The sequence below is a fragment of the Acomys minous genome (assembly GCF_964271855.1).
Source record: "Acomys minous genome assembly, chromosome: 8".
NCBI classification, from domain to species: domain Eukaryota; kingdom Metazoa; phylum Chordata; class Mammalia; order Rodentia; family Muridae; genus Acomys; species Acomys minous.
In genome coordinates, this window is record NC_140489.1 from 117,546,819 (window position 1) to 117,571,702 (window position 24,884).

General features: G+C 45.4%; 1 protein-coding gene across 2 annotated transcripts in view; it reads left to right on the top strand.

Moving 5' to 3' along the window:
* Positions 1-24,884, top strand: part of CAMKMT (calmodulin-lysine N-methyltransferase) — a 383,933-nt gene that overhangs the window by 354,502 nt on the left and 4,547 nt on the right. Inside the window, exons 8-10 of one of the 2 annotated variants that reach the window (XM_084793160.1) lie at positions 4,566-4,640; positions 12,366-12,429; positions 22,822-22,953. In XM_084793160.1, coding sequence (XP_084649286.1) covers positions 4,566-4,640; positions 12,366-12,429; positions 22,822-22,953 — 271 coding nt within the window. The remainder of the gene's footprint in view (positions 1-4,565; positions 4,641-12,365; positions 12,430-22,821; positions 22,954-24,884) is intronic. The other variant, XM_084793161.1, reaches the window with a different exon arrangement.

Below are 24,884 nucleotides of genomic sequence, written 5' to 3' on the forward strand. Positions count from 1 at the left end.
TTTCAGTCGGTTTGGTTATTCAGTGGCTTGTATTTTTCTCATGTTTCTTATTGTGAGCTTTGTTGAAATGTCTTCATCTTTGTGTTAATAGTTCTCACTAAATTAATAAAGTCTTCAGTCATTATTTCCTCTAGTGTTTTTAATGTCTTCTCCCTTTTCCTGGATTTTAAGAAATCAAACAGTAAATCCTTTAAATTTGTTCCCCAGTTTACTTATATTACATTTAAAAATATAAGCTTTTCTCTATATTTTTATTTTAGATAGTTTTACAATTTTATATTTATTTATTTGTTTAATGTATATCAGTTCATGTAATAGCCTACTCAGAGGTCAGACAACAAATTGGGGGGAGCTGGTCCTCTCATTCTACCGTGTGGGATCTGAGACTCAAACTCAGATTGTCAGGCTTGGCGGCAAGCCCCTTGTCCTGCCAAGTCATCTTGCCCACTCCATTTTGAATAGTTTTTATTCCTATATCTTCAAATTCTCTAATCTTTTCATCTGAAATGTCTAATCTCTTGTTAATTGAATCTAGTTTGGTTTTTCTTATATTTTGTATTTTCATCTTACAAAGTTTTAGAAAATGAAAAAACATCTACTACTATATCTCTGTACCACATTTGAAATATGTTAAGAACTCTTATGACACAGGTATTATTGCTGTGCTTGACTGATATCTCTGTCAGTTTTAGATTGAATGCTAATATTCTTTGTCTCTCTAGCAATCTTCGATTCCATACCAAGCATTTTAAATGTTAACTTGTTGGGATCTGAGTGTTTTTGTAGTCCTGTAAATATGTTTTGAGTTTTGTTCTAGGATAAAGTTATGTTACGCGGCAAACTTTCCTTACTTTGGAAATTTGTTTCATACCAGCAGACCAGCATTTTCTCTAGGGTGATTATTTCCCACTTCTGAAGCAAGATCATTCTGAGTACTCTGCCAACATTGTGAATCCTGAGCTTTTGTGGTCTGCCTCCTGAAAATAGGCACTGATCTTACCCTGTGAGCACTGGCCCTGCCCTGTGACCTTTGGTCCCCCCAACACTATAATATGGCTTTACCCAACCTCAAGTACACATACACACACAAACAAAGAGAGAGAGACAGACAGACTGACAGACACAGAGAGAGAGAAACAGACAGAGACAGAGACAGAAACAGAGACACACACAGAGAGACAGAGAGAGAGAAAGCCAGAGAGAGAAGGGAGAGAGAGAGAGGGAGAGAGAGAGAGGGAGGGAGAGAGAGAGAGAGAGAGAGAGAGAGAGAGAGAGAGAGAGAGAGAGAGACAGACAGACAGACAGACAGACAGACAGACAGACAGAGACAGATAGAGAGAGACAGAGAGAGAGGTCCTTGCAGAATACTCTTATGGGAGCCCTCTGTCCGAGTGTACAGCATTCTTCTTTATGGTCCTCTATTCCGGCCACCTTGGTTTCTTCAGTCCCTGGATTTCATCTGTTTAGCTCCAAAACTTCCGGGTCCTATCTCAGGTTCGTTTCTCTCCGCTGCGACCTAGGCTCTCCTCCGAGGCATTGCACTGGGGTAACCATGGGTCTTATTCATCCTCTTTCAGGGATCACTTTTGACACTACCCCAGTGTCTTTGCTGTGTGTGTGTGTGTGTGTTCTTTCTAAATTGTTTTCATTTTCGGTCATTTTCGGTTAAGATGTAAAAGAGGTCTTCAAAAAGTATTTTCAGTAGCTTTCACATATATTCAGGGAACAGCTTAAAAACAGGACCGTCTAGTTATTGAGTGCCTTTTCTGTGCTAGACATGGCCCTCATCCAGATATTGTATGAACGGAGCGGCTATTGTGTGCTGTTCTAGGCGCTGGAAATATGTCACTGCCCAAGAGTTTAAAGATCAACATCTGTGGTGGTTTGAAGAAGAATATGCTCCCACAGGCTCTTAATTTTGACTGCTTCATCACCAGGAAGTAGAACCTTTTGGAAGGATTAGAAGGATTAGGAGGCGTGGCCTCGATGGAGGCCGGTGGTCACTGGGGTTGACACACTTGACATTGCCAAAGCCCAAGCTAAGTCTTGCACTCTGCCTGTGGATCGGGATGCAGCTGGTAGCTGCTTCTCTAGCGCCACGCCTGCAGCCACGCTTTCCACCATGGTGCTAACGGACTCAGCCTCCGAAGCTGTAAGCATTTAGATGTTTTCTTTTATAAGAGCTGCCTTGGCCGTGGTGTCTCTTCACGGCAACAGGACAGGACTAAGACGGCATCCTTATGATGCTGATTAGACGGCATCCTTATGATGCTGATTAGACGGCATAAGGAGGAGAATAAGCAAAGCTAGTGATTCAGCTACATAGCACTATAAAAGTTAATTGCTGCCAGAGAAAAACCAACAAGTAAGATCAAGCTTCTAATGCTGGATGGAAAAGAGAGGAAGATGGTTTTAAAGAAGATGGTCAAGGAAGCCTAGCCAATAAAGGTAAGGCATTTCTACAAAAACTTGGAGGAAGTGAGGTGTGAGCCACATGGGTATCTGGAGGAGAGGGGCTTAGTCTGAGCAAGCAGGCAGCACAGAGACTCTAGAACAGGGTGCATGTGCCTTTAAGCATCCATAAGGAAGCCATTGTAACTAGAGCAAAGCAGAAAGGAGAGAGGGTAACAGGAGGTGAAATCAAGCAGGCCTGGTGGCAAGGGGTCTGGTCCTGGGTGTCTACCATCTTAAGGTGGTAGACAAAGTTTCTCATCTAATATGGTGTGTGTATGTGTGTGTGCACGCAGACAGGGTCTCTTTATGGAGTCCTGACTATGTGGATCGGACTAGCTTTGAACTCCCAGAGCTTCACCTGCCTCTGCCTCCCAAGTGCTGGGATTAAAGGCGTGAACCATCAGGCCTCGCCTGATGTCTTAACAGGAACACTCTGGATGCTGTCTTGGGCTGAGATGGTAGGGTGGCAGGCAGAAGCAGGGAGACAAATCAGAAGGCTGAGACAATTCACGTGAGAGATGGTGGCGGTTTAGAACAGGCGTGAGCCATGAGCAGAGAGAGTTGGCTGGGCGTGGCTGCCTTTCACTAACTGCTTTTGTGGCCTAGCCAGCGTGAGATGTAAGCGCCTGGGGGGGGGGGGGGCGGTTCTAGTCAAGGTTTTCAGCCTGAGCAACCATAAAGGTTGACCTCCCACTCATGAGAGTGACAGAAGACCATGAATGAAGTGAGTGGGAACAGAGGGTCAGGAGTTCAAATTCAGACTTGTGAAGTCGGGGCGTCTATGACAAATCCAAGTGCGGTTACTACAATGGGGTCTCAGGAAGTGTGAGTCAAAAGCACGAGTGAGCAACTGCCACCCCCCCCCCCCACGTCCTTGGTAATGAGCTGATATGTTTAAGTCTCTCCACCTGAAGAATGATGTCACCACCACTTATGCCCATTGATATGCGTGAAGACAATTTTGGACTGACCAGCGTTAAGTCTCATTTTTCTACTCAAACATAACTTTGCCTCTGGGAAGGCAGGAAAAAAGGGAAAACTCCACCCAAATAAGCAAATATAATTGGTCAGGTAAGGTAGATTGCTCAGTCCAGCTCTATAGAATCAAAGTAGAAAATAGCTGCAGAGGCCAGGTGGTGGTGGCGCACACCTTTATTTCCTGCACTTGGGAGGCAGAGGCAGGTGGATCTCTGTGAGTTCAAGGCCAGCCTGGTCTATGGAGTGAGTCCAGTACAGCCAAAGCTACACAGAGAGACCTTGTCTTGAAAAAAAAGAAAAGAAAAGAAAAGAAAAGAAAAGAAAGAAAGAAAGAAAGAAAGAAAGAAAATAGCCGCAGATTTTTGCTTTTAAAACATAGTACCTCAAATCATAGTTTTGGTGTGTGGGAGAAACATCCTTAAAAATGCTTTGTTATAAGAATGTTAGTTACCACAGCTGTCAGCTGAGGGGAACGTAGAACAGGCTTGCCTTCGTAAGTGCTGCTCACGTTTCCCAATGTGTGCGGGCAGCTGTTGTTATTGGTGTGAGGGTTAATATGTGTGCCTCCTTTTGGGAGACTGTTGGTAGGAAGCGATTCTAAAGTGTACTTAAAGGCCTGAAAACTTCCACAGACAAGTGGGCTATTCTGTCCTTCCATTTTCCCTCTTTGTTCGTTGTGTCAATAAGAAATGTGACTGACATGGCAGGCAAGATAGATACACAGCAAATTTCATATGACTTGTTCTTATAAATTCATATTCCCTTATAAATCCTTATTCCAGTCAGATGGAGTCAATTTCAGTTTTTTCCTTCCTTGTTGCTAAGGGTCAGGGATTCTTATAACAGCCAAGGTAAGGATCTACTTTGCCTACAAAAGCCCATAAAACCTAGAAAAACCTCAACTCCTACTTCAGTAGAGAATTCTTCCTCTTCTACATTTAAAGACAAAATAAAAGACAGAAGAGAGTTATATCCTAAGGGTTTTTTTAAAAACTATGTCTTTTGAAATAATTTGTATATACCTTTTAAATAATTCCAAGTGCCGCAAAAAAAAATAATAATGTTAATAGCTCAAAATCAAAAGTTAAAAAAAATATCCTAAGTATAATTTTTGAAATCTTTTTCTCCTCAAGCGTTTTGCGATGGGATAATGAGACAGATGTCTCTCAACTGGAAGGACATTTTGACATTGTTATGTGTGCTGACTGGTAAGTACATAAAAATCATAAAACTCCTGTTAGGGGGAAAAAAAATTAGCTTTGCTAGAGTAATTGGGCCGCGCTGCTTTGCTGACGGCTAAGCCAAGTCAACAAATGAAGCACAAAGCCACCTTAACCTCAGCGAATTAATATTCATCTCCACGTGGCAGTTAGAAGGTACTCTTCTGTCACATAGTAACTTCTACCACATTATTTCCCAAAGATTGATTTTCAGAAGCATTTCCATTTTCTGGAATTGCCTCTGTTTCATGCTTGACGTATCAGTAAATGGACGACTTAGGCAAATTGCAAATAATTATGGCTCAGAGAGGAACAGTCTGGAGAAAAAGGAGTTTATCAACACAAACAGCTCAATTAGCTTACTTCTTGGGAGAGATCTGACTATCGATATGAGGGAATATACATGTGTCCACACGTACACACTCTCTGGCAGATAAACATATCGTTGGAGTATCTTGGGGGAAATAGCCTTTCTTAAAGTGTATTTGATATCTAATGTTTTCAGTTCACTCAAACTGATATTTAGTTATACAGAACTCAGCGATTACACAATCACATTTTATTCTTATGCAAATAACATCCAACTCTGTCAGGTGTCTGATTTTTTTAAAAATAAATTTACCCGAGACATTTTGTCTCCTACCTTAGCCCAGCTACTTATTTGCTAGTGGAAGTCTGTTCCTGCGTTACAGGACATCTACACAGACCTTTGTGATTATTCAGCGTATGGAAAACATGGGCCACAAGCAGGTAGTCTAGCTGTTCAGAGGAAGATTTTCTAGATTTGCCATGATGGTGATCACTTTACATTTGAAAGCAGCAAACTCAGAGTCCAACCTCAAGTTATACCAGTGAGCCCAGTCCTGTGACCCAGACCCCAGACTTCAGCTGGAGGGAAGCAGATCCTTGTTTCAGGAAGTAACCTTATCGTGATTTAAATATAATTTCCAATATACAACTTCCCACCAAGTCAATGGGATTAGCTTTGCTTCCTCTTAACTTCCTCCTTCTTCTCCCATCACTACGACTATTAGTGTGTGTGTGTGTGTGTGTGTGTGTATGTATGTGTGTGTGTGTGTGTATGTGTGTGTATGTGTGTGTATGTGTGTATGTATGTCTGTGTGTATGTCTGTGTGTATGTGTGTGTATGTGTGTATGTATGTCTGTGTGTATGTGTGTGTATGTGTGTATATGTATGTGTGTATGTATGTAGGTGTGTGTGCATGTGTGCACGCACACTTGTGCATGTTTTGCAGTAAACAACAAATGTTTCGTTCTACTTTTAGCTGAGACCTCCCACTTTTCCAGGGCCATTTTGTTTTCCGTGCACTGCTTGCTGACACCCCCCCCCATTTCCACGTATAGGAGAAGCCTTTATTTCCGATTGATCATTGACCACACGCCTCCATGTTACACTCCCCGCGTAATGAAAAAGGAGCTCAACCCAACCCACACGATTTACCAAGTAATTTAGTAAATGCCTTTCCTCACCGAGTGCGAGAAAGGATCCTCCAGGTTTCGTTGCACAGATGAAGATAATGCGGGCAGGATTAGATCAGATTAAGCCGGGGAGCGAGATCAGAGAGCAACAGCAGCAGGAGGGACAGGGCCAGTGTCTTCTTGAAGGTTCAGATGAGGGTCACACCCGGTGGGCTCTGATGATGCAGGAAAGGCGGGTTAAATTGTCCTGCACACAAATATCAGAACGGCCTGGCTTTGTCGTACTTGTGTCGTGGACGCTCACACCATGTCATCCTATTTGTACCAGAGGAACTTAGGCCCCTTCTGGTTACTGTTCTCAGTAAGGTTAAAAATAGCTGCACAACATGTTTGAAAAATAGTCTTTTTCCCCCCACCTAACCGACAACAGGGTCTTATAGAATTGATAAGCACGGTGCATATTCAGCTTAAGGCTTTCATTACAGATCTATAACACAATACAATCTTATACATACACATCTGGTAGCTATGTAAGAATTATTTATGGATTCAAATGAACTAAATGCCCAAGGCTTCATTTTATAAATGGCTTTTCTATGCATGAATCAATGGTTAAGTTTTTTTTTCCCCCTGGTGTTATAAGTGCCAGAATGTCAGCCTGTCTGTAATTTCCCATTTGTAAATGTAAAACATTAAGCTACTCTTACGGTGATGCTGATATTATTTCCAAAAGAAATGCTTTGGTAATGGTCTCTCTTCATATTCACAGAGATGGGTAAGCCGCTTAGAAACTTGGAAAGTACAGTGATGTGTAATAGCCACGCTGTACATCTGGCAGCAAAGCGCAGGATTCCCATATTCCTGACATCCTGTTGGCTTAGCGTTGCGCCACAGGAGGCATTGCATGGATGCTGCCTCCACGGGGCAGGCCGACCATAAGGAATTATTTAGCGTGTGGCAAAGGGGCGAGAGAGAAAGCTCTCTGTATGTGCTGCCTCCGAGACGAAACCCGAAATACTCGATGCCAGAAAGGAGTGCCACACTTAAATAGATCACGTTCAGTCTCACACATCCTTTGTCGTTGTCAGTCAGTGAGATCTGGAGTGGACCACTGGAGTATGAAGCAGGAGCTGACGGGGAATATTAGGTCCATGGATGAGATTCTTCCTGAAGCGTTTCCAGCAAGGGTGGCATTGTCTGACCCGCTGAATAGCTAACCAGTGGTATTCCTTGATCCCATTTACATAAGAACAAGCTCCATTCACAAACCTGTTCCAAACCCACATTGTGGCTCAAGTAAAAAGCACATGATTATGGCAAGCGGTGATATGTTTATGTTCTCGAGTCATTCGTATATTCCCATATTTACATTCAAATGTTCATAAACCTGTGGGCAGTGGGGGGAAATAACTCATTTCCCAGCAGAGACAGTCCTGACTCTAGATCCAAATTTAGTCACTCAGCTAGATTATAAAATAAAGAGACACACTGTGAAAGCCAGTCATTATCTCGCCGTTCAGCATTTTTGACAATGAAAAATAGTTTCACGGTTCAACAGTTTCTAAATAACTTGTAAAATGTCAACTTTGAAATAAGCAGAAAGAAACATGGAGGTGCAGTCTTATCTATGAAAAGGGGGTGGGGTGGGGGCTATTGACAAACATCAAAATATTAGAATATTTAACCACAGGGGTAGGAGGAAAAAAACCTGCCTATTAAGTTCCTCCATTGATTTATTCAGGGTTGAGTTTCATAGAAGCATTCCTTTCTGCAGGAATGCAGTCCGGCCCGTCCGTGCCGCATTATGAAGAGCAAACCTTGCTAGTTCTTAGCCCACCTTTCCAGACCCTGCTTCAATCTGATTCATAATCTAAGAGTCTGGAAGTAAGATTTTTTTTTTTTCAAGGCAAACGACAGCTTCCCTTTACCTTTACCGTTTGACAGAGCTCCGGGTTACTGCAGTTCTGCAAACATAAACATGACTTGGTGCATTTGAATTCTCACAAGGCTTAGAGAGCACAGGTGAAACGTCCCCACTTCCTGACTCTTGGAGCTAGGTGGCACAGGGTAGTCGGTGCGTCTGTGTGTCTGAAGCTCAAGGTTTGGCAGAGGAGTGGGAGCAAGTACATGGACCTGTGATGCTACCTTCACGGGCCTCCCTCAGAATGGACATACCGTGGGTTCTAAAACTTCCTTGTCTTGCAGCTGTTGTGCTCATGGGCAGGCTAACCACAGCTCACAGTCCTGGCTCCTGACAAGGCCTCTAGCTCCAGCGTAATCAGCCTTTTCCCCTCACCTGGCTGACTCAGCCTCTGCCACATCCCTCAAGAGCCTAGAAACTCACAACTACAGGGGCAGAGGCAAGTGGGGTTAAAACAGGGCACCACTGGGCACTCCTTCCAAAATAGGGTCACCAATGCTGAGAGAGGCCGTACCTCTGTGGAAGGTGAAATCTAAAACAGCGCGTCTCACCATAAAGACCACATAGGGGGCTTCCTTTCTGACAAAAAAAAATGTTCTGTATGACTGAGTTTCTTTGGGAGAACTACAGATGCTCCAAGCTCGGCATACAGCTGGGGTTCTTAAGGAGGTGATGACAAAGCTTCAACACCTCTCCTTTGTCAGAAAATCTGATTCGGATCAATGGAACAAAGCGATTGTTGCTGCCACAGGCAATAGCCTAGAGGTGTATGTACGCAAGAGTGGGGGGCTGGGGGGGAGGGCTTAATGGCCAAACTGGACTGTCAGGGTATTTTGATCTGCAACTAAAGGGAGAGTTGAAAGTTATCTCCATCCCCATCACTGACCCACTCAGCCTTTTTAAATAGATCCACTTAAGCTACTGCTGTTCTCCGAGCCATTAGGACTTATTTAAGGGGTGAATTTTCAGGAGATTACATATCACTCCCACTAAAGCACATTGAAATTGCTCATATGACGTACCCCACAAAGCGTTATGAATTCTGCACCAAAGCTAAGTAGAAAAGTGAGCTTGCTTGGAATAAAGATCTTTTAGAGGACTACAAGAATTACTTTTGGGAAATTTGATTTGGAACGATGGGGTAGATGCCATTACCTTGGAAATGACTGTGTTCGGCATGCGTCCCGGGTGTTAAAGCTGCACTTTGCAGTTTGCTGTGATGTTAACCCTCTTTGTCACCATTACCGGCGCGCAGTGGAAAGCCTGCTTTGAAAGGGCAGGCTGGAGGCCCAGCCGACAGCGCTGTGCTGTCCATCTTCTTCTTGCCGGCTCACCAGCTCTCAGCAAGTGCAAACATAAACCAGGAAGAGTCCTTTGCTGAGCTGCTGTGTATCCAGATAGCCAGAGATCGTTTGTAGGTCTCTTGTAGGCCTGCGCGATCAATACAGTCAATATGTCAACAATATCAAACTGTAGAAACTCTCTAGCCTCTGGAAAGAATGAAATTTAATGTCCTAGCTGGGCATGGTGGTGCACCCCTTTAATCCCAGCACTCAGGGAGGCAGAGGCAGGCAGATCTTTGTGAGTTGGAGGCCAGCTTGGTTTACGAAGTGAGTCTAGGATAGCCAAGGCTACACAGAGAAACTCTATATTGAAAAACAAACACACAAAAAAGATTGAGTGTCCTGAAGAAAATGATGTGCTTCTTGTCAATCTTTAATGATTATGAATCACATGACTTAGTGGAACATCTTTATAGTTATAGTTTAAATTGAACATATTCTTTGCTCAAGGATTTAAGGATGTGACTTTGTGAAAGAATATGCTTTCCCGGGTTATCCTGGTCACTAGGTGGGAAAGAGCTTTACGCATAGTCAGTAACTCAGAAGAGGACCCCGCTGCTATTGCTCAAGCCAACCTTCCAGGGCAGGAGGGTACAGTTCAGTGATACAGTTTTGCTCAGCATGTGTGAAGCCCTGGGCCCAGTCCTCAGCGTTGACTACTTCAAAATCAGTCAGTCTCTCTTCCAGCTTTCTCCTGTCCTTCCCTCCCTCCTCCCTTCAGACAGGATAGGTCAGCCTGGTCTCAAATTCATGATGGTCCTTTGACCTTAGCCTCCCAACTGCTAAGATGGACCACTCTACTCAACTCTTGCTCTGCCTTCTCGAAATGAAACTCGTCAAACCGGAAGAGCACCTAAGTGGGCAAACATCCTGTAACACTGTAACACTGGGCAAGGCCTGGAGATCAACTGTTTAGAGTCACAGAGATGATGCTGGATATGAACTGCCTCCAGGACCATGGTGAGCTGTGTCAGGCAGTGGGGAGACAGAATACCATCTAGGTATGCCCTGAGCCAGGAGTCATACATGAAATCTGAATGAAAGTTTCTTAGGAGTCGAGCTTGGTCTATTTAAAGCTTAGGCCTCAGTGCATAATATTTGCCTCTCCTCTGTCATAAGTATACAACAGCTATGAATTAACACATAGTAATTTGATGTCCACCACAGCCACATTGGTAGGCCTTTATTGACAAGGAAACCGAGGCCTTATGTAACGTTGAGTTACCCAAGGTCACATAAAAGGTCAAAGCCAGAACTTCATTAACCCTGAAGCACACACTCCTCTTCCTGTTGGCCCTCCTGCCAACAGCTAGAGCTCATGGTACCCAGAAGGCACCTGAGACATGCCAGAACTGAATACATTTCAAAGTGTCCACTATATACGCTGTCCACTTCATTCTCACCAAATGGTGGAACCTCATATGGAGTTCAGGAAGAAGGTAGTGTTGACACAGTCCAGGAGCTCTGTTCTGTCTTGGAAGAGTATTGTAGCTATGCCCGAGCCCTCTTCTAGATGCTAGGAGAAGCGTGGGGGTGTATGTTCCAGAGCCCTCCTCTAGATGCTAGGAGAAGTATGGGGTGTTTGGCGGGACTCTGTGTTCCCCCAGCACTGGGTGCTTCCACCCCTCTGTACCACAACCCCATAGGAAATCTTTCTGGCTTTCATAAACACTCAGATATCTCCCTGCAGTCTATGCTGCTACAAGGGAACACAGATGAAATAATTTATAAGGAAAGAAATATGTGGATCACAGTTTGAGACTCTAGGACTATGATTCTGAACCTTCCTAATGCTGCAACCTTAATACAGCCCCCCCCCCCATGTTGTAGTGACCCCCCCCACCATAAATTTTTTTTGCTTCTTTATAACTGTAATGTTACTGCTATTATGAATCAGAATGTATATGTCTTATGTTTTCCAATGGGCTTAGGCAACCCCTGTGAATGGGCCATTTGACATCCCCAAAGGGGTTGCAACCCACAGGTTGACAGTCATTGGATCGGCTAAGTGCCAATCTTTTCTTCAGGAATACGGTGCCTTGAATGTTGAGTCTTCCAATAGGGAGGGACCCCGTATCTTCTATAGCAGAAGAACAAGATGGCACCAACCCAGTCACATCATATGTCAAGTCTGCAGCCCAAGACTGTAGAAGGGATACATCCAGACATAGAACTGTGGAGGTTAACGTGCCACCCACTGTTGGGTGACTCAAACTTGAGTCTTGGATATATCTGTTTAAATCAAGAAACTGTGTCCCAGACCTGTTAAAGAAGATGTGGTGAAAATAGGGTCAGAGTAACTCAACCATACAGACAAACAAACAAACAAAGAAACCAAATAAACAACAACAAAACCCACACAGAAATACTCTAAAGACCCAAGGAGGAAAACAGGAAATCCCAGTGGATAGGAAAGAATCAACTTGGAGGTGGAGGGAGGAAAACCCTGGAGTTACCACGGTCTCCTGCTCCCATCACCTGAGCTTTCCTTTGGAAGTTGTTGGCTCCTGGGGTGTCGATTGGTCTTACCTTTGAGCTTTTGGAAATCACTAAGATCTACCTTTCTTCACCCCCAACATTTCCCCAATGGTTTGGATCCATGGTTCTGGTGGTTTACTTTCAGGCGGGCAGCCTCACAGTGGTCTTGGTGGGTGGAGAGTCCAGGTCTGCTGGAAACTGGGCTCTAACAAGGGGTCATATCTAGTGTTCCATCTCCACCAAGTGGCCTTCATTTAAAAAAAAAAATCATCTTGCAAACTGTCTCTGTGACATTAACACAGCACAGTCAGGTATGAACCCTGGCGTCTGGCAGCTTAGTCTTCCTTGGATAACTCTGAGCAGGATGTCTCTAAAGCCCCACCCCCAACCCCACAAGACCCTTGAATGCAAGGGCAACAATCTTCCTCTAGTGTTGTATAAACGTGTAATTAGCCCCGTGCTTATCACCGTTGGCATCATTAGGCTTGGAGGCCCAGTTTAATCTGGATTCTGCTCTCTTCTCAATGTCAGCCTGTTTCTGGACCAGTACAGAGCCAGCCTTGTTGATGCAATAAAGAGATTACTCCAGCCCACAGTAAGTATGTTTCTATTTTCTCCTGAATACTGGCTATAGAATAATTAGCCTGCACACAAAGATGGGGAGAGTAATGGAATGGCAGGATTAATGTCATGTAATACTTTAATACTTATTATGTCCAACTTCAATTGGGTCTTCTGATCCATCAGGCTCTTTCCTAATCAAAACTAGCAAACTTCTTACCCTTGGCCTCCTGATAAGGAACACTGTGGGTAGTAAAATAAATGAAACCGCTTCAAAGATAGTATGAGATTATTTTTATCAAAGAATTTCTGGAGTCTTTCCCTTTGATAACAGTATCTTCATATTAAAGTAGAATTATGATACGGAAATTTTTATGTTGACTTCTGTCGTTTTAAATCCGTTCACTGGTAACCTTTGTCATCGGGTATTTATTTATTGCATAAGAATCATTTTTCTTTTTATTTCTGTTTATAGCAAAGAAAAAAAAGGACTTCCAGATGAATCTGTATATTAAAAGTTCTTTGCTTTAAAAGGAAGCCATTATTTACATATTATAAATATTAGGTCACAATGAAGCCAAGTGTGGCATAAAATATTGTGCACATTTTTACATTTATATATCCATTTCTGCCTGTGAGTAAATTACAGAGTTTGTATCCACTCTTATTTTGTTGAGCTGTTATACTAGGCTAGGAGGTCCTGTAGACTAAACGGAGAGTTAATACACATCTATTTAAAGTAAGAAAACGAGTTTAAAGCTCATGCATTAAAAAGGAAAAAAAAAGAAACTTATGAGTAAGACTCTTTGCTGTGCCGCAGGAATTTAAAATAGGCTAATGGTCTTAGTGTAATCAAAGATAAGAACTCACAGCTATGTGATATGACTGCTGTGTGTGTCTGTGACTGTGTATTTTCTAAAGTTTTGTTTCTGAAGTCTTTTGTGAATGGCTCGAGCCTCCTGACCCCAGCGAGACTTACGGACTAATACCTTTCAATCTTCCTTTTATATCTTTCTCACACTGAAGGATCCCAGAGCAATTTGATAATCATCCATTGCCTTCTACTATTGCTTTTTATTTCGTTATCTCTCTGTAGTTCAGAAACTTTAAATAGGCCTCTCAGAGGAGCAACTGCCGCTTCGTAAGTGGCAATCAATTCAATTAAATTGGCCTTCTCGATTCTGCTTGTGAAGTGGGGAGTAGGTCTGGAGGCAAGGAAGGGGCATGTGCCAAGCTGCTGCTGGCTGCTGCCACACGGAGGAGGCCGCCCAAGTCGAGGGCAGCCGAAGGGATGCTGAGCCTCTTCTGGGCCTCTTCATCTTCCCCGTTAGCCTTGGAGGATGCTTGCAAGCATTTGTAAGACCAGGATTCTCAGGGAGGGCACTGAGATGCTGGATGCAAAGCCTCTGTGAAAATGTCTCATACATAAACACAATGCTTTCAAGGACTCCCGGATCTCACGCAGCACAAACAGTCCTTCACTCATCACCAACACCCCTTCAAAGCCTATTTGTGGCAAATACTCCATTTTGCAGCAGATTTGCATGATTTACAATAGAAAACTGCCCAAGCTATGAATAGACCTAACTGCAGATTGAACTAGAATTTCTCGTGACTCTCCATACTGGCTGTTAAACCCTGAACTGTGCTCTGACCGATCTGAAGTGTGGCTTCACACAGCAGCCCCCTCTGAGCCAGGACAGCAACCCACTGACTGACAGCCAGTCCTTAACCTTACGGCAGAAAAGGACAAGAACAAGCCCCGGAGCAGGGGACACTTTCACACGCTGCCCACGGAAGGCTAAGGCCAACCCCAGCCTGCAGCATTAGAAGTGGGAGCAGGGCACCTTACTTAGGCTCCTCATAGGATTGCTGACACCCAAGGCCACTGAGTGTTGTAGTTTAAAGTTCATGGGGGACACTACCAGGGAAGAAGTATGACATAATGGGTAGCATATTGACTTATTGAAACTGCCACTAGGAATCTCAGGTCTGTGAGGCAGGGGACTTGCACCCTAGGCCTCCACCCATTGGATCCTAGGAGGGTCACACAGACTAGGCAATAGAGAACACCAGAGCCGGTGGCTCCGGAGGTTCCCACATAGGAGTGGGACATCTTCTGCCTCTCAAGGCTGGCTCTTCACTTCTGAAGGACTTTTCTACTGAGTAGACAGTCATACTTCTAAGATTAAGATGACATACCTAGGCTGCATTACAGTAAAAGCTAGGCGTAGGTTCTGTGGCCCAGGGTATGGAGAGAATATAAGTGTCCCCCAAGGATGTAAGATGGGGGCTGCCCCGGTGGGTTCTGGATGTTTGCTGCTTCAATATGGGATACGGTAAGTTCTCGGGGTCTGGGCAAGAGTCACCAGATGTTTTGGGTTTAAAAAAAATACATTAATTAAAAGGTCTGTGCCCACTAGCTTGAAAAGCCTCACCTTAAAAAGGGAGCGTGGTGGCACATGCCTGTGACCCCAGCATTCAGGAAGCTGAAGGAACAACAGGACTGTGAATTCAAGGGCAGCTGGAACTGTACGGCAAGTCCAAAGCCTGCCTCTGTAGTGCCAGCTGCCCTTTTCCATTACTCCACCAGCCTATCGAGGTTAACATAGCAGATAGTGGTCCTAAGAGTGAGCGGCAGCCTGTCTGCTGGGACGCTGGGTTCAGGTCCAGTCCAGAACTTCCAGGCTCCGAAGCCTCCCGTCACACTCATCTGACCCCCAGAGAGGGCAAAACGAGAGGCTGTGTCAGCTCCAGGGTGCTAAGACCCACTTACCAGCGTAGGCACAGTTAGGCTCCGGAAACGGAAAGCATAGGCTAACCCCTGGCCTCTCTCCCTGACACCTTTCGTCCTGTGGAAACCTTCGTTCCGCCTCAATCTTTTCTCCGTGAAACTAGAGAAGCCAGTTCTTCACTGTGGTACACGTGGCTATTGCGCGGTTCCTCGTGGGAGATTTAAAGAGAGGTTTGGAGTGCATCAGGGCCAAGTATAGAGCGGGGCGCTGGGGGTGGGGGGTGGGGGTGCACTGTCCAAGCACTCTAAGAAGTGCTGGCAGGAAGGGAACACTATTTTCCTGGGCCAGACTTCGGGGATTTCGGCGCACAGTCATCTACACCTGCTGCTTTCCTTTCCACACACCCCCAGTACGGCAGAACCTGACAGGTCCCCGGGGGACTGCCTACTGAGTGCACCGGGACACGTTTGTCACATATAGTCCTGCTTGGTAGGAAGAGAGCTGGGGATACATCGGTGAACGTTAAATAATTGCTGCCTGAAGGTTCGGGGTCAGGCCACGGGATGGAGCAAAGCCACCCACTTTGAGATATGCCTCTACCTTGTTTCTGATATGACCAAATCAGCATTTGGGAGTCAGAGGGGCTAAAAGCAAATAAAACAGACAAAGGGAGCAGTTCCCTGCTTTTATGTTTTTATAATGAAGCAATCCTAAAGGAGGGGACATAGACCCGGACAGCCTGGCCTTCCAGATGGGCCCCTGACTTTGTCTGATCCAAAGACTGATGTCAAGTCCTCAGCCAAATGTGCCCAGAGCCTGGAGAGTCACCACACCAAGCCCCAGATTTCATCAGTGAATGAATACCAGCATCTTCAACTCTAGGAAAAACTGCCTACACAGTTAGCTTCTGTCAGGAACTATGTGGAACTCTGCAGAAAAGAGAAACATTTTTTTAAAAAGTGATATTAGTAAATTTTACTCATCCCAAGAAACAGCATCCCCTACTCCCCTTTCTCTTGCTGCTGAGTGGTTTCTCATTGCTGTTGATTGATGGGGTGTCTGCTGAGGGCCATGTTCCCTAAAGTCTGTGACAACAGCCATGTCCTATATCAAAAAACCTGAGAGCAATTTAAAAATCTGACCACAGCAGCCTGCAAGTTGAATAGCAATGACAAACAACAAGTGACATCTGCTAATATTTCCTCTAAAGTGGCTGTATGTCCCAGAGGGGAGCCAGGGCAGCTAGGCAAGGGGAGCTTCCACAGGACCACAAGGAGGTAAGGCAGAGAGCGCTCCAGCTGGTCGCCAGGGCCTGCCAAGTGTCCACAGCTCAGAAATATCACTGTGGCCAGTGAGATGGTTCAGCAGGTGAAAGTGCTCATCCCTGCAAGCCTGCTGACCTGAGTTCAAGGCCCTGAAATCACAATGGAAAGAGAAAATCAGAAAGTTATCCAAAAAAAAAAAAAAAAAGAAAGAAAGAAAGAAAGAAAAGAAAAAAAGAGAGAAAAAGAAAAGAAAGACAGAGAGAGAGAGAGAGAGAGAGAGAGAAGCCAAAACAAACAAAGCCAGGCAGTGATGGAGCATGCCTTTAATCCCAGTACTTGGAAGTCAGAGGCAAGTAGATCTCTGTGAGTTAGAGTCAGCCGGGTTTACATTGAGAGTTGCAGGACAGTCAGGGCTACACAGAGAAACCATGTCTCAAAAAAACAAAATAAAATGAAACAGCAACAGAAAAACCAGAAAGTTGTCCTCTGACTCCAACATGTATCCTCATATGCATGTGTGAATGTTCTCGCACAATAATAATAATAATAATAATAATAATAATAATAATAATAATAATAACAACAATAATAACAATAACAATAATAACAATAATAATCCTTTAGTGTCACTGTGGAATTCATGTAACTGTCTTCAAAACCGGGCCCTAGCAGTCAGAAGATCCTAGGAGCCTTGTCTGTCTGGGGAGCCCTGTAGTTATAAGCCATTGGTCCCCATTTTAGAAGAAGAATTTCTTCTCCTCCTCCTCCTCCTCCTCCTCCTCCTCCTCCTCCTCCTCCTTCTTCTTCTTCTTCTTCTTCTTCTTTCAGACAAGGTTTCTCTGTGTAGCCTTGGCTGTTCTGGACTCACTTTGTAGACCAGGCTGGCCTCAACTCACAGCAATCCACCTGCCTCTGCCTCCCGAGTGCTGGGATTACAGACATGTGCCACCACCTCCCAGCTGAGCAATTTCTTCTTATTGACTGACTTCTTCATCTTTTAAAAAAAAATCTGACATCTCTGTTTACAACTGTGCACACATGGGTTTTATGTGTGTGTTTGTTTTGCCATATGTGAGGCGTGGGCTCCATGCGGGGCCTGCAGCCACGCTGAAAGCCTGCCAGGTCAAAGGCTCATCAGATCCCCATCAGCTCTTGGTGAAAACTGTTCAGCCACCCCATGCTCACCCGATGGTAGGAATGGGCTGTAACAGTAGAAAGGCCCTGGAAGGCTTTCAGGCCTCAGAATGTGAGCCTAGCCCTGGGCTGTTCTTTGCTAACGGCCTTCAGTACTGATTGGGCGTGCATAGCACTGTCTGTTTGTCATGGAATACCAAGATCTGAGGTAGGTAGATGGACTCTGGGGTACCCCATAATTGAAGATCTCTTTGTAGAGATGTGCCACCCCCACGGTGTTGAGTGAAAACTACAGCCTGGTGCTGTGTGAAGCTTTTACATTTCTATCCTCAATAGAATATGAGATGTTCTGGGATACAGGTATATCTAGGCAGCCGATATGGCAAGTTCAAGGCCTACCTAGACTTCATAGCAAAACCCTGCTGTACAGGAAGTACTCCATGATCATGGCTGGCCTCTTTTGTTCTACTCCCAAATGCCTGCTTGGTCTCTTATGACATTGCAATGTGAAGTTGTCATCTACAAAATTCACATTTATGAACTGCACAATCAAGTCCTCCACCTCAAAACTTTCTCGTAGTACTTTAAGTTAAGTTGATGGGTTTTCTGTTGGGTTGCACTCAATACTGTTCTGGGCCTCAAGCAGCCCACAGGCCACAGGTAGAACTTGCCTAATGGTTTTGTTTCATCAGATACTTGCTAAGCGACCATGGTGTGCCTGGCACTGTGCTGCAGAGCACAGAGATGTGAATGTTGAATGAGTAACACTGTAAGGCACCACAGCAGAGCAGAGTCACACAGGAGCCACTGGGAGCTGTAGTGCCGCATGCGCACACTAGGGAAGAGGTCCCAGGAGAGAGCACAGAGTGATGGAGGCCTTGGAAGAATGGAACAGCGTGGTGCAGAGTGGATCTGCGTGGTGGGGAGTGGATCAGCATGGGGGAGAGTGGATCAGCATGGTGTTAGCCTACAATGCATTCTGGGTTGAGTGTCTGACTACTTTGGATCTTGGGCAGAGAGAGAAAAAAGAGTCTTTCAGTGGGAGTGGAGGGAGGTTGGCTGGAGAGATGTCTCAGCAGTTAAGAGCACTGACTGCTCTTCCAGAGGGCCTGAGTTCAGTTCCCAGCACCCACATGGCAGTTCACAAACTTGTTTTTGTCTTCCAAACTTAAGCCGTGTGAGACCCTGGGAAGAAAGGGGAGGAGAAGAGAGGAGAGGGAAAAGGAAAAAAGAAAAGAACACAGTGATGGTGCTGTTATTCCCCGGTTTCCAACTGGGAATGAGTGTGGAGCCACACCACACCAACTACACCACAACACATCACACAACACACCAACTACACTACAACACAGCACACAACACAACACACCAACACAACACAACACAGCACACCACACCACACAGGTCCTCAGCTCTGTGTGTCTGGGCATGTGTGGGAGAGGGTGGGCTCAGTAAGGTGATGGCTAGTGCTTTGGCAGCCGAGGCTTAGGACAAAATGGGTTAAAGCTATTTTCTTAATAATGAGGAGGCACCCGGGATGATGCGTGTGGACCCCTCTCGGAGGCGAACGCTGCGGTTGTGTGCTTGGAACTTACTGATCTTTAGGTGATAGTTGAAGCTGTGGACTCCAGTGCAATTGCCTAGAATTGCACAGAACACGAAGAAAATGTAGGCAGAAGCCTCGGCGCCCCTGACAATTAAAGAGCTAGTGGGAGAGGGAAAGGCAGGAAAGGTGGAGGAGAGAGTGAGCGGGAGAGAGGCAGGAGAAATGAGTGAAGGCCGCGTGTCAGAAACCAGGTAAATAAACCAAAAATAAGCAGAAGCTTAAACATGTAATCAGTAGTTAATAATTGGTTGGCAGGAAGAAGGAGGAGGTGAGAGCATTTCAGTGGCACGGCACATTCTCTGAAGCACACTTATTTTCCCACAAGTGTACACCCTTTAATGCCTGAGTATGTAGCAGGCTAGCCAAATAACAACAGTGGAGCTAGCTCACCCGGTAACCAGTGTCTTTGTTGCTGAGTAGAAGTTCTCTCTGATCTCTCCAGGGATAAGTGTATTCCCTCGAATTTCCGCCCATCAGTCAAATATTACGTTCAATTGAGTGTTCCTTGTGAGTTTTAAGAATGAGCTGATGGCTGAACACTTGAAAAGGGGCACTGACCGCTTGGGAAGATGCACCTCTAATGTTTTTCTTGTTTTGATTTTTTGGAGCCTCTGGTTGGACTCCTCTGCAGACATGCCCTGCTCCCCTGAGGACACTGGGAGGCAGGGTGTCCGCCATTAAATCCACTCATTACAGCACGAGGCAGAGACTGGCATCCGGAAGGGCTCTGTGGATGTCCTTGGGCAGATGACTTGGGTGTTCTATTGCCTTCCTAAACCTGAACCCACATCTCAAAATATCTACATTCAACAAAGTGAAAAAAAAATTGTAAAACTTCTAACTCACCCTGGGCCAACACAGCTACTCCCTCTTTCTCCTTCTTCTGGTGCTGGATTGGGCAGTGGGGTGCCCTCTGCAGTCCCACCCTAGACCTGGCTTCTGTAAAAAGCCTCTTGGAGAAAAATCTCTTCAACAGAATAAGCAATAGAATGCGGCCTTCAGATTCTCAGAGGCTGGTGTTTTTTTTTTTACACTATTCAGCTCCTGGATTTAGTTTATTCTTCCAACAAATGTTGACTGAGTGCCTACTGTCTGCCAGGCACCGCGGAAGTGCGGTGCGGCACAGCCAGCATCAGAGGTCTCTGTTGTCATGGAGTGGGACCCAGCCAGAGGAGGCAGGCAGTAGCAAATAGGGATATGGTGCGCGCTGTGTGGTGATAAGTATTCAGGGCAAAACTAAAGCTGCGCCAGTCGTGGAGAGGCTCGGCCGAGGTGAAGCGGCGCGGCTTGCTACCGCTATGGATACATTTGCTGGCAGTAGATGGTAAACTGAGCCTTAAGCAGAGGGATTACGTTTAGTCAGAAAACACTTCTTAGCCTACCCACCCACTCCCAACCCACTGGTGAGTGGGACGCGGGAAGCATGCGCTTTGTGAGTGCGGACATCAACCGAACCGAGAGTCCTGTCACCCTGAAATGCTAGGATATATAGCTGAGGTAATAGCTGTGAGAAATAAACTCCTCCATTGTAACTGTGCAACAGTCTTTGCAGGTGACTTCAAAATGAAACAACTTCCATCATTCCAAACTCTGGAATGGCAACCAGTCCTTAGAAATGGCGGAAGTGACCTACTCCCATCCCTTCCTTCCCCGCCCCTTAAAAAAGGAGAGCTGCGCCCTCCCGCCGAGGCCACGTGTTATATCTAGTTTCACATAAAAATGAATTTTTGCTGCTAAGTTTGAAAACTGCCTGAAAATAGCAATTAATATTGGGAAAGCTGACAGAACCGTAAGTATAGTGCCGCTGTAATTATGTGCCTGAGTGTGTCTATGTCTACGTAAACACGATGTGAAAGCACACCCGATGTCCACGGCAGTGTATCAGTGTGTTCTCTTGCAGGTCAATGGGGTGCGGTGAGGATTCCTATAGCATGGTTGAGTAATATATCTGAATAGCCCTGCTTTTCAAATTATTTTTACATTCACTTCACTTGAACCTCCCAGCTCGCTGGAAGAAAAAAAAAAACGGCCGTGCAGCTTGGTTCTTCCTATTAGATGGGTGAGCAAGCCCAGCAGCTCAGCCAGGAGGACTACAGGTTCTTGTGCGCAGAGTCAAGAGATCAGACTCAACCAACTCCAAAATCCCTTCCAGCTCTCAGGATAGGTCGTGGTTCTGATTGGCCTGCGATGCCCCGACTGTCCGATGGTAGGGATCCATGTTCGAATCCAGGAGTCTTCCCGCCCCACGGCTTCTACAGGTTTTCAACCCCTGTGCTGCTTGTTTACTCGTCCGTAAAGGGCAATGTCTAATCTACAAGGTTGTAGAAAAGCGTGTCGACTGGGCTTAAGAGGGACTTTCAAGCAGCTAGCACAGCGGAGTAGCTGTCCTTATCATTGAAAGGGCATCCACATGGGGGTCAGGTAGGTGAGCACAATCAAATCTGGGTTCTGCCCCCTTGGCCAGTTATCCAGCTTTCTGAGCATCCTATAACACAGACCTAAGGATACGATCGCAGAATGGAAACTACAGGAGACGATATCTATGTAGATGCTGAGCCCATTGTCTGACACACTCCAGAGTACCAATACATGCCTGCTAGGTATGAATGGTGACTTTCTGCCATAAGAAACTGGAATAAGCTAGGCATGGTAGCCCATAGCTATGACTGCAGGTCTTAGGAAGTGAAGGCAGGAGACAGGCACATTTGGGGCCAGCCTGGACTACGTACTAAGACACCACCCCAATCAAACAACAAGCAAAAAAGGAAACCAGAACATGTCTCATAATTTTCTCAGAGCCTGGGGTGGCATTTCATAGAGGAAAACTGTAGCACGGAATTTACAGAAGCATTTGCGTGGCTGTTTCTGTTGAATGGGGGGAGGGAAATAGATCGGCAAAGCTGGCCATTCTGTATACATGTCAGAAGGAGGGATCCACACCATCCAGTTTTCAGGAAAGGGCCATTGTGAAATGTCGTGTCACACCAGCCTTCTGAAGCCCAGTTCTCCTTGTGACCACTGCTGTCTTCAGATCCGGTGGCTGTTTAGAAATGCCTGCCCACCTGTGTGGCACCACTCTCCTTTGATCACTGTAGGGAGTTGTGCACACCTGTCAGAGGGATTCACTGAAGAGGAAAACCTAGGTCTTGGAACCTTGTCCCAGACCAGAAGTGCCACAGAAGAGACTTAGAAGTGGGACTGAGAACACTTCAGCAGGCATTGTGGCCGCTGGTCTCTATGGAGAGTAGCTTGGCAGTTAATCTTCAGGGCATCATAAACTAGCATGTGTAGGTAGGTCTTGGCTGCCCGTGCTCTGGACCAGCGCCATGCCTGTGATGGTAGGTATTACGGAGACACAGGTGACTCTAATATCCATGATTTAAACCATTAGACCTGATATATGGTAGATTGTTCAGAATAGCAGCTTCCGAACACATTTTGTTCATTACGTGTGCATTTATTTGGAAATCATACACTATACCATGGCTGTCGAATGTGTGTGAACTATTCTTTCCCTCACCTGTCTCTGAGGAGAATCTTCCTGTGAATGGCCATCCTCCTTAGGTATCCTCCGAGCAGGTAAGTCTCTGAACCTGAGAGGACAAGGTGAACGCTTTGGCCGATGTCTGTTGTGGCTGGTTGCTTTCCGGTTGTAAACTGTGTGGATTTCTTTTTTGACATTCCAGGGGAAAGCAATGGTGTTCGCCCCCCGCCGAGGAAGTACTTTGGACCAGTTTTGCAATCTAGCTGAAAACGCTGGTTTCTCTCTCCAAAGACACGAAAATTATGATGAACACATTTCAAACTTCCACTCCAAGGTTAGTTTTCTGCTTGTGCTAGATAACACTGTAATCCGCATTGCATTTTGAAGAGATCATGGTCTTTTTGGCAGGTAACCTACATATTTGATTAAAGCACTCTTTAGGTGTGTTGCTTCCGAACAGCTATTTGTATCTGATTATTTTGTGTGGCAAAGCCATCTTTTATCTTTGCATGTCTAGGAGGGTTTTACAGGAACCATTGCTGTTTACCCCTTTCTCTGAAACAAACTAATCTTTTTCATTCATAATGGACTAATTTGCAAGATGCAAGAGGAGGCGGCTTAGAATGAATGGCAAACATGCATTTGTGTTCTAATGAAAAACCTTCAGCTTTTAAGTAGGTTAAATGCTTAGCCACACTGAAATAAATAGAAGGTGGGTGTCTAATTGTATCATGTTGGACTGTAAATCTTTATCTCTGCTTGCTTTATGGCTGGGTCAGTTGACAGTTTGAGACTGTTAAATCTCATACAGAATTTCACAGTTGCAAGGTTATATGTCAGATTGAGGCGCTACAAGATTTAGGTCAAAAGCACTTATCTGAGAGTGATTTCTAAGCCTGCTTACATAAAGCAGTGTTATCAGCCTTTTTATTATTTATGGGTACAGGGCAATATAGGACACCGAGAGGCGAGTATTTCATGGAAAAGTTTTTAGGATCCTCACGTTTGCTGGTGCCTGTCACAGGGACTAGCCTAACATGAATTTCTTGTGTAATGTTGTGCCTCACAGAAATCTCCCTTTGCTGAGCTCACCTGCCCTCCATGAGAGACCCTGACTTGTCAAGCTTTCACAAGCTATGACTACAGAGAAGTCAAAGCCTGATCTTAATTTCCTCCTGGGACAATGTGAATAGCATTTTTTTTTTATTGCACAGGACTGTGATACAATGTCGAAACACGTTGGCTACTGAAAAGTCATATTCAAAAGGGGTCAGATCTCCCAAGCAACAGAAAAGACCTGTATTCTCACTTCCTTGAAATGGGTCGCCTTCTTTGTGCGCCTAGGGCTCCGTGTAGCCTGTGAGTTGCGGGGGGAGTGGGTGGTGCTTTGAGAACGGGACGTTAAATGGCACCTCTCACCGGAGGAGTCGGACCTACAGCTTACCTCAGGAAGAGGAAGCAAATGACAAGCTATTCACATCTTACCTGGTTCTCCAGAATAATGCTCCCCCACCACCACCCCTTTACCCTCTCTCCAGAACAAAAGGAATAGCTCTGAGGGGGTTACCGGATGGGGGAATGTCTCTCCTGACCCCCTGAGTACCTTTCAACCAAAGGAATGAGGTGACCTTCTCTCGGGGGTCAGGCTGGAACTACAGGGGTGTGAGCAGTGCTGCTTTGACATCCTGTCATCTCCTGGCTCCCTAGAACAACAGACACTTTTAGTTTCTTAGTGACAGCTCAGGAAAGCAAAGGTGTGGGCCCTTCTACCAGCCGAGATGGTTGGCATTCTCCCCCACCCCCACCCCACCCCATCCCCCGAGACCCCTTGCCTTCTCTCTGAAACATCTGAAGTATGACGGCACAAGCAAGGCACTCAAGTCCTTGGTGCCACCAGTCCTTTGTGTAGGACTTGAGTGTCAGTCTCTAGTGGGTGGCAGCTTCCTTCTTTGATTTCCAACGCTGTGCCCTGCCCCGCTAAGCACAGCACATTCAGAAAAGCTCTGAATACATTTCTAGCATCTATATTGTGTACTGTACCCAGTTTGTACTCCGGAGGTCACCACTGACTGCCTAACTGGCCCAAACACAAATGCATCTCTTTGAATAATTAAATGGCCTTAGGTTTGCTTACAAGTCAGATTCCTTCCTTTGCCGACAGTGGGCTTAGAAATAGTTGTGGGGTTAACCTGCAGGAAGTAGAGCAGGAAGTAGCGCCCAGGGGAATGCTGTGCAGCCCTGGGACAAAGGTATAAATACATAGGG